This window comes from Brassica oleracea, chromosome C9, assembly GCF_000695525.1.
Source record: "Brassica oleracea var. oleracea cultivar TO1000 chromosome C9, BOL, whole genome shotgun sequence".
NCBI classification, from domain to species: Eukaryota; Viridiplantae; Streptophyta; class Magnoliopsida; order Brassicales; family Brassicaceae; genus Brassica; species Brassica oleracea.
In genome coordinates, this window is record NC_027756.1 from 10,353,819 (window position 1) to 10,363,286 (window position 9,468).

Here is a 9,468-nt window from a genome sequence, read left to right on the forward strand (position 1 = left end):
CGAGGACAATGCAGCGTGCATTGCTCAGCTCAAGGAAGGATACATCAAAGGAGACAGGACAAAGCACATCCTGCCCAAGTTCTTTTTCACCCACGACTTGCAGAAGGCAAAGGAGAAGTAGTTCAAGTCCGATCCAGCGACAACTCAGCCGACCTTTTCAGCAAGTCTCTGCCAACCTCAACATTCAGGAAGCTGGTTCATCAGATAGGGATGCGCCGGCTGAAGGATCTTCAGTGATGCCTTCATCAGGGGGAGTGTCATGCGTTGTACTCTTTTTCTTGTCTACGGTTTTCATTTTTTCCCACCTTGGGTTTTTGGTTTTCCTAGAGAGGGTTTAACGAGGCAACATCGTGCATGATACGAGCCCATATGGTTATAGCATCCAAGGGGGAGTGTTATGAACAATGTGGATTGCTAGTAACCAAAGGCCAAACCGTGGCCCAATAGGAGAGAGAGTCGGCGGCCCAAGAGGAGAGAGAGTCGGCCGACTTTAGTCTTAGGAGGTTTCCATTTATCTGTTTTAGATCTTTTCCTATTTCATGTTGTATTAGGTTTTGGATAATTTCATTTTTTTCTATTCCTTGTAACCCCTATATAAAGGAACACTTTGATTGAGTAATAATACAGATAGACACACGATTTTCCCCTATTGTTCACAACAAACACTTATATTTAGTATGGTTAATTTGGTTAGTCTTAAGAACAGGTCTGGCTCCGGCCCTGTGCTGGGAATACATTTGCACATGATCCATTACAACTTTTTTTAATTTTTATGTTTAGATTAGAGCTCGAAATTTCTCAAATTTATTTTTTTGTTTATATAAAAGAGTCCCAATTTTTGTTCTTTTCTTTAAAGAAAAAGACCCTAAAATTTTTTTCCAGCTCATGGCTTAAATTAACATTGAGACAGGTCTGCTTAAGAAATATCATACAATAGTCTATAAATATAATAGAATAATGTAGCCAAATAAAAATTAAAAATTCATAATTTGCGCAAATAGAAAAGTAAGTGTACCAATAGAAAAACTAGAGACAAAATTATATCAATAGCCCTCTTGTTTGGATAAGGTAGGTTTAAAGTGTAAACTTAGATTACTGGAGTTTATTATGATTTGGTTAAAATTTTGTAAGTATTATACAATTGTACATGTATAAAATAATTTTTTAGATCCAAACACAAAACCTACTCAAAACTAATTTTTTCACTTTCTATAGTTTTCGTCTTCTTTCACAATCTTCTTCGTCTCTTTCTTCTTCACAAATCCAAATCTCATATGTTTTTTTTTTCTAATCAAATCTCATGTTTCTAAATTTTAATTTAAAGAAAAAAAAGAGTGATTATATTATAAAACCACAAACTAAAGTTACTATATATCATTCGAGGTAATTTTTGATGTAATTAGATCTAAGGAAACTCTTTTTTCTGGTGTGAAAGGTACTCAATGTTCTTCAACAAGTGATGAATTTATATTCTGTAAAAATAATTCTGAACATTGTTTGTTTTTGTGCGATATTCATATAATTTTAATGTTAACGGTTAACATCACAAATGTACGTATGATAACTTAACTGGCAACACCGAGTATATAATAGGTATACATAATGGATAACAGTTTTCTTAGACGAAAATATTGTTGTTATATAATTTCTATGTATTTATCTTCACAATCTTAATTTTGAGTTATTCAGTAACACACATAATCCATTATACCTACAATCTTAACACTTTATTTTGTTTAATGTAGATTACGAGCTAGGCCCAGTTTTTTGGGTTTAGCGTGACGCAGCGATCTTCCATCTCCTTTGAGTCATGGGAGGGACAGTTCATTGAGGGAGCCTCATGTTTGGATAAGTCATTCCAACACCACTGTCGGCCATTTGGTTTACAGTGGCAGGCTTATCCTTAGTTTAATTTGCAAGATTGGAAGAACGTCATTAAGATGTGGTTCTTTTTTCACCCGTTTGTTTGCTCTGGTTCACATTAGTTTCAAAGTCAAACTGAATAATTGCAACTCTTGGAGATTTTAGTGAGACTACACAGTGTGCGCAGTTGGATCTTTCTGGTTCGAGTAGTGGTTGGAGCTCTTGAAGTTATGTTTTCTAATGCAGGTCGTGGTTTGGAGGATTGAACTTCCTTTGAATGAGGACTGCAAAGCTGTCCAGAGTTGGTATCAATCAATTGAAACGCGGGCAAACCAATATTTACTGCAAGGTGGTCTCATATATCATCAAAGATGTTATTACCATTTGGCAATGCTTTCATTTGGTTAAGCTATTGCTTCTGCTCTGCTTTTAGCTCTATGGGTTAGTTTGTTTAATTGTTTCGTAGGTGTTGTTTTCTTCTTCTCTTCCTATAATTTTTCTGCTATTAGTGTGTGTAAATTCTGTCAATTTTTTTGAAAATGTTATAAAATTTTAATACTTTTACCAAAAAGTATCATGTGGCCCAAAAATCAAAGAAAATCTTTTTTTTCTAAGAATTGTTCTATAATTTCAGCACTCCAGATGTGATTTTTATAACATTTGGTCAAAAAAAATTAGATCATTTTTTTTTGGGAAAATTATTTTTTTTTAGGCCAAAAAATGTATTTATGTCCCATTAAACGAATCTCATACACTTTATGTCTCATTAGACTAATTATTTTCAAAATTGCAATAATGCCCTTAAATTTTCAATTTTAAATTCGTAATTACAATTAATAAATAATTATAATGTATTTAGAAATATTTAATATTATGATAAAATACATTATTATAATTAAAATAACTAATAACATTAAACAAAAAAAATCGATTTTAAATTTGTAATTACAATTAATAACAATTTTTAATTCACAATTACAATTAATAACTTTTTTTGTTCTAGAAAATTAATTTTTTACATATATGGAAACTGAATATTTCCAAATATTTTATTCCCATAATTTTTAGAACTGATTATTCGTATCCGTACAATATAGTAAATCTCTAGAACTCAGTTTCTACAAGTTTTTAGATTTATAGTAATGTGTACATTTTGATTTCTACAAGTTTTAGATTTCTAATAATGTGTAGATTCTGATTTCTATAGATTTTAGAGCGATAGGTTAAGCGCATAATTATTATTCTAAATATTTTTAGAGTACTATTATTTAGGTAGATCACATATGGTAAATATAGTAGATTCAATGAAAAATGTGAATTTCATTTTTTACTTTGTAGTATGCCAATTCTATTTTTTGTAGAACAAAATCTGAAATTATGATTTAAATATTTTTAGAACTGAAAAAAATATATCACTAAGTTGATATAGGTATTTTATGAGTAATTACTATTTTTCTAATTTTTTTTGTTTGTAAAATTATTTATTTAATTTATTTTTGGAAAATATTAAAAAAAAATAAATGTAAAAATGATACAAAATAGAAATTAGCTTAATTGGACATAGTTACCATTATTTTTGGTCTAAAAACAATTTTTTTTTTTTTTAAGAAAAGAGTTGGCATTCTCGAAGATCGGACTTTGAACCAATCAAAATCCGCGTATGCTAAATTCTAGGTGTCCACACAAAAAGAGTTGAAGTAAAAGTTATTGATTATTGAAAGAAAGTGATTTGATTTTGAAGTTTCTTCGTTGAAAAGATAAAATTAAAGAGAGAGAGCGAGAGAGAGAGAGAAGAGTGACTGAGTGAGGGAGACGATAGACAAAGTTTTTGAGTTTCAATTTAAAGGTTTCCGCGTAAATAATATCTCTCAGATCTATTATTCATAACTGGTTTTCGATCTATACCTTCTTGGCTTACTGATTTAGGGTTTTGGATCCTTTCTAGCAATGGCGGATAAGGCCGCGAAGATGAAGCTCCGCCAGGATTACCGGAACTTATGGCACTCCGATCTCATGGGCACCGTCACCGCCGACACTCCCTGTAAAATCTCTCTCTCTCTCTCTCTCTCTCTTTTTCGATTTCTCTATCTTAATCAAAGAAATTGATTTTTTTCCTTGTGCAGATTGTTGCTTGGCGTGTCTGTGGTAAGTTGTTGCTCTATATGCAATTAGGGTTTTGCTATCGAAGTATATATATATATGCATACTCCAGTTACCTTCGTTTTAGCAATCAATACTGAATCAGTTCTCCCCCAAAAGAAGACTACTGTATGTATCTCTTTATGTTTTGATATAACATTTGATTAATTGCTTTTGTAGTGGACCGTGTGTTTCTTACTTGCTTCGGAGAAGAGCACTTTACAATGACATGTCAAGGTCTCAACTAGTTTCTTATCTATGTACATTATTGTTGGTTGTTTAAAAGACTTTAGCTTCTTCCTTTTGCTAAGATTTTGTGAGTCTTTCTTCTCTTTCTTTTATTGAAGGTATACCTGCTGTGCTGGATACATGCCTTGTAGTGGGAGGTGTGGAGAAAGCAAATGCCCTCAACTCTGCCTTGCCACCGAGGTCTCACTTCCATTATATATACACATCACCCCTTTCTTTTTGGTGAACAAAATGAACATTATCTCTGAGATCCATACCAATGAACTGGATGTTTTTTTGGCTTGTAACACTTGCTGGCATGAGTAGTCAGCTTGCGATAATTCAATTGTAGATCTCTTGATGATACCACATTTGTTTGAAGATACTTGTAATTGTAATTTTTCAGGTTTTCCTCTGTTTCGGAAACTCTGTGGCCTCTACTCGCTTTCTTCTGCAGGATGAATTCAACATCCAGACCACAAAATGCGACAATTGCATTATTGTACTCTCTTTCTCTTCTTCTGTTTTAACTTGTTTTACACAGAGTGCTTATCTGTGTGAATCAAGACAAATCTCATCATTGGCGTTTTGCAGGGATTTATGTTCTGCCTAAGCCAAGTCGCTTGCATATTCTCTATTGTCGCTTGCCTCGTTGGTAGTGATGAGCTCTCTGAGGCTTCTCAGATACTTTCTTGCTGTGCCGATATGGTCTACTGCACGTATGTATTTACTCTTTTATCTGATTTTTCTTTTCACTTTATCCTCTTAGTATATTAAAGTTTACCCATCGCTAATACTTTAACGCACTGTCTTGGTCTTAATTTTCTTTTGCAGGGTCTGCGCGTGTATGCAGGTATAAGAAAGCGTGAACTACTAATCTTTTAATATCTTTTCTTATGGTATATATAACCAAAGCCCAATCTTATGCTTGCAGACACAACACAAGCTTGAAATGGACAAAAGAGATGGAGTGTTTGGTTCTCAGCCAATGGGCGTACCTCCGGCACAGCAGATGTCCCGTTTTGATCAACCTGCCCCTCCAGTCGGCTACCCTCCTGCATCTTACCCACCGGCTCAAGGCTACCCTCCTGCATCTTACCCGCCTCCCGGTTATCCCCATCATTGAGAAACTTTCAAACCGATATCTTCATATTGTGTGTCAAAGTGTTATTGTTACTGGGTGTTAGTTGTTATATTGTTGTTCAGCTATTTTCCCAGTTATGTGGTTGCTTTGCAAGTTTTAGTACTCTCGTTTATGCACTAAACCCTTTGGTATCATCTGGTGTGTTGATTTTGTTGGTATTTTTCTCCTATTTATGTGATGAATAGAAAAGTGTACGACCTTGATATGCCATATATGTGCTATATATGTGTGGCTGTATTCCTTTTATCTTTGCACTATTTTTACTGTGATATCCTTGCAATTGCCTCACGAGCCAGTTCAAGTAGGCTACTTGCCCCCATAACAATATTCCCGTATTGTTTTGGGCTACTTTCCACGATGACCTATGACCAGTACTGCCTATGACCAAAGCGGTAACCTAGCTACAAGGTGTTGCCAATTATAAAAGCACATACGAAACCCTTTCTCCCGAAGCTTAACTACCACAAGTTGGAAACTAACGTTTCTTTCTTCTTTATTTTAGGTTATTATCTGTTGGTAGTTGGTACTCTGCTTTGTGTTCTTAACATGAAAATCGGAGTAATATTTTTTTTATTTTCTCCAGAACCTGCATTGTCTATAATTATCTAACTAAGTTTACTAGTTTATTATGCTCACTGTAACTTATTTATCTATTTTTTTGTAATCCATATGGCGCATGAGGGTGGACGTGGAACCATCGAGGATGGGCTATATTGCTTATGAAGTTTATTTAGGTCTTGTAAAAATGTTGAAAATATATATCAAAGCTAATGATTCCGTTCATACTGCCTTTACGCTTTTAAGTCTTTTTTTTTTTAATCGTCTATCCATCTAAGCTACATCAAGTGGATAACAGACAAGCCGATCCTCCGAATAGCATTTCCATTTGCTCGGGTCTGATCTATATGGGAGAAAATATAACTCTGGTCCTTGCATCTTTTGCTAATCTGTCTGCTCGGCCATTCCGACTCCAAGGAATATGAGACAGTCTCACATCATCGAAATCATCATGTAACCTCTGGAACACTACGATCTCTGTCGCGAATGCTGGCCAGTCCATCGGATTTGTAGTCATATCCACTAAGTCCGAGCAGTCCGTCTCAAACCGTATCGAAGTGATCCTTCTGTCTCTCATACATGAGGCTGCCCAAAGTAACCCTTCCATCTCAGCATGCAAAGCTGAGAGGTTCCTGTTACACGCCCGTAATCCAAAGTATTTTAAGCCCATTTGATCCTTAAGACTCCACCCTAAGCCACTGACACTGCCATTATTGATCCAAGATGCATCAATTTGACAAGTAGGGATTCGGGGTATCCAAGGGGGCACTGTCTCAATCTCTGTAGTAGGGGGATCGTCATGATCCTCGTTTGCTTCCTCCTTTTCGTTAGCCTTCCTCCAACATTCTGCCTCAAGAGACGCATGTTGGAGAGTGTCAATGGGGGGTACGTCTTTTCCATTGAAGAGTTTGTCGTTCCTCACCTTCCAAATGTACCAACAGAACCATGGGAATGTATCGAATTGTGGTCTCAGAGGAGCCACCTCTTTTCTCTTCCAAAACAGGAAGTTCATGTTTTGATATATGGATGTATTCGGGAAGTAACCCGGAAGGGACATATAGTCCAATAAAGCCCAAACCTGAAGAGCTGGTGGACATTCAAAAAGAAGATGATTAATCGACTCCACTGGGCCTTTACGCTTTTAAGTCAAAGTGGGTCAACCACAATAATATTGGAAGAATTGTCTATCAATTAATTAAACGACTTCTCCCACTATATTTTAGAAAATCCAGTGCAGTACGTTTATTCAGGTATGTATAAATTTATCATATTTCAAAATTTAATAAAGTTGTAAGACTATCATCAACTGTAACATATAGTTTGAGGAAAATCAACATACTTAAAATAACTAATCAAGGGATATGCTAGTTGTTCCAAATTGCAGGAAATTGGTAATGATAATATTGGGATGTTAGTGAATATTCACTTTCGGATAATATCTTGATCGATATTACATATTCCCATATGTGGTTGTTAGTATCTTTGGAGATAGAGATGTATACCTTGTCCAAGCTAGGACCGGCTTATATGTATAAAAGACGAGTAGGATTCTCATTGTAACATTATCACGTTAAATACAAGAGTATTATCAGATCTTTTATGGTATCAGAGCCCTAGGTATGTCAGCCGACGGCAAACAGATTGAAAGCAAGATGGAGGGAGCGGTGAGCAAGATCGTGACGTCTCCATACGCTTTGTCATCTAAGGATGATCCAGCAAATGTGATCACACAAGTTGTCTTCAATGGAAGAAACTATGATGAATGGGTAAGGAAGGTGAAAACCGGACTTCGAGCAAAGAAGAAACTGGGTTTCATCGATGGTGCAGTGAAAGCACCGCAAGAAGGATCGGAAGAAGAAGAGGACTGGATGACCGTGAACGCCATGGTGACATCTTGGATCTTTAACACCATTGAACCAAGACTTAGGTCCATCATCACACATCGTGAGATAGCTAAGGATCTATGGGACAGCATCAAGGCGCGTTTCAGTTCAAGAAGTGAAGTCAGAGTTCAGAAACTGAAAGAAGAATTGATGAACTGCAAGCAGAGAGATATGTCGCTTGAGACATACTATGGAAAATTGCAAGTGATTTGGGAAGATCTCTCAAATTATGAATACAAACCGGTGTGTAGCTGTGGAGGATGCAAGTGTCAAGGGTGCACATGCGATTTTTTGCGTCAGCTCGAGATGGCACGAGAAAGAGAGAAGCTACATCAGTTCTGCATTGGTTTGGACGCGTCGTTGTATGGGAACATACGAACGGCTATTGTGAACACAGAACCACTTCCCAGTGTTGATCACGCCTACTCCATGGTGGCAAGAGAAGAACAGATGCGATTCTCTGACCGTGATCGGGTGAAGGAGGCAAGAGGAGAAGCAATGGCTTTTGCAGTGAACACACCTCGGAACAATAACAGAGGAGGTTACTGTACTCATTGCAACAAAACCGGTCATGACACTGCAGGGTGTTATCAGCTGCACGGTTACCCTGAGTGGTGGGTCGAGAAATATGGAAAAGGACGAGGAGGTAAGACTTCTCAACAGGGAAGTGGAGCTGCTCCAGCGAGAAACAAAGGAAGCTACGGGAGAGGAGCAACTGTCAATGCAGTCTCTCACGTAGGACTTTCAGCTGATGCCCATGAAGTGACCGGATTAACAAAGGATCAGTAGGACAAGCTGGTAAAGTTGCTGGGAGAGAAAACAGAGGAGACACGGCTAACTGGTAAGAACTGTAGAGATGATTGGATAGTAGACAGTGGTGCTTCACATCATATGACAGGGATGGTAGATGGCTTGTTTGATATACATACAGTTGCTCCATGTCTAGTTGGATTACCAAACGGGAAGTTAGTGATGGCTGACCAAGAGGGAAGCGTCATTCTGACTAACAATCTTACACTGCATAGTGTACTTTACGTGAAAGAACTGAAGTGCAATTTGATCTCGGTTTCACAACTCATTGATGAGCTGAATTGTATTGTTCTGTTCTCAAAAACGTGTTGTCTATTACAGGACCTCACGCTGATGACTCCGATTGGAACGGGTAAAAGACGGGATGGCGTCTACTTTCTTCAAGGAGTGGAGTTGGTGAGAAGAGTGAAGAAAGTAGGTGCAAAGGAGTCGCTGGAGCTGTGGCACAGGCGACTTGGGCATGCATCAGAGAAGAGAATAAGGCAGTTGCCAGTAGTTGAAAGTAGTGGTGTTGAGTTTTCAGTTTGTGATATTTGTTTTCGAGCAAAACAGTGTAGAAGTGAATTTCCTTTGAGTATCAATAAAAGCAAAGACATCTTCGAGCTTATTCATGTTGACTTGTGGGGACCTTACAGAACAAAGAGCCTGTGTGGATCTTACTATTTTCTAACCGTGGTTGATGATTTCTCAAGAGGTGTCTGGGTGTTTCTCTTGGCAGACAAGAAGCAGGTTCAACAAACACTGAAAAATTTCATTGCTTTAGTATCACGGCAATTCAACAAAGATGTGAAAACGGTACGTTCGGACAATGGAACAGAGTTCACGTCCATGAAGAATTTTTTT

The 9,468-nt window shown here is 37.1% G+C and overlaps 1 protein-coding gene across 4 annotated transcripts; it reads left to right on the top strand.

Annotated features, from left to right (window-relative positions):
* The first annotated feature begins 3,508 nt into the window (after positions 1-3,508).
* On the top strand, positions 3,509-5,577 carry LOC106315434. 4 transcript variants are annotated; one of them, XM_013753162.1, is made up of 10 exons: positions 3,509-3,709; positions 3,809-3,904; positions 3,987-4,008; positions 4,183-4,239; positions 4,350-4,431; positions 4,637-4,732; positions 4,825-4,949; positions 5,065-5,083; positions 5,165-5,276; positions 5,310-5,577. In XM_013753162.1, exons 2-10 carry the CDS (start codon positions 3,811-3,813, stop codon positions 5,354-5,356), a joined length of 654 nt encoding a protein of 217 aa, XP_013608616.1. In that variant the 5' UTR covers positions 3,509-3,709; positions 3,809-3,810; the 3' UTR covers positions 5,357-5,577. The 4 variants fall into 4 exon arrangements, with proteins under 4 accessions (XP_013608616.1, XP_013608612.1, XP_013608615.1 ...); XM_013753158.1 differs by having other exon boundaries at positions 5,165-5,577; XM_013753161.1 differs by having other exon boundaries at positions 3,545-3,709; positions 3,790-3,904; positions 5,165-5,577.
* Positions 5,578-9,468: the final 3,891 nt, after the last annotated feature.

What these genes read in the sequence shown, in the direction of transcription:
- LOC106315434 (XM_013753158.1), top strand. Translation starts at nt 3,811, where the DNA reads ATGGCGGATAAGGCCGCGAAGATGAAGCTCCGCCAGGATTACCGGAAC. An exon ending in CGTCACCGCCGACACTCCCT is followed by an intron (nt 3,905 to 3,986) that starts GTAAAATCTCTC and finishes TTCCTTGTGCAG; the next exon opens with ATTGTTGCTTGGCGTGTCTG. An exon ending in CTTTACAATGACATGTCAAG is followed by an intron (nt 4,240 to 4,349) that starts GTCTCAACTAGT and finishes CTTTTATTGAAG; the next exon opens with GTATACCTGCTGTGCTGGAT.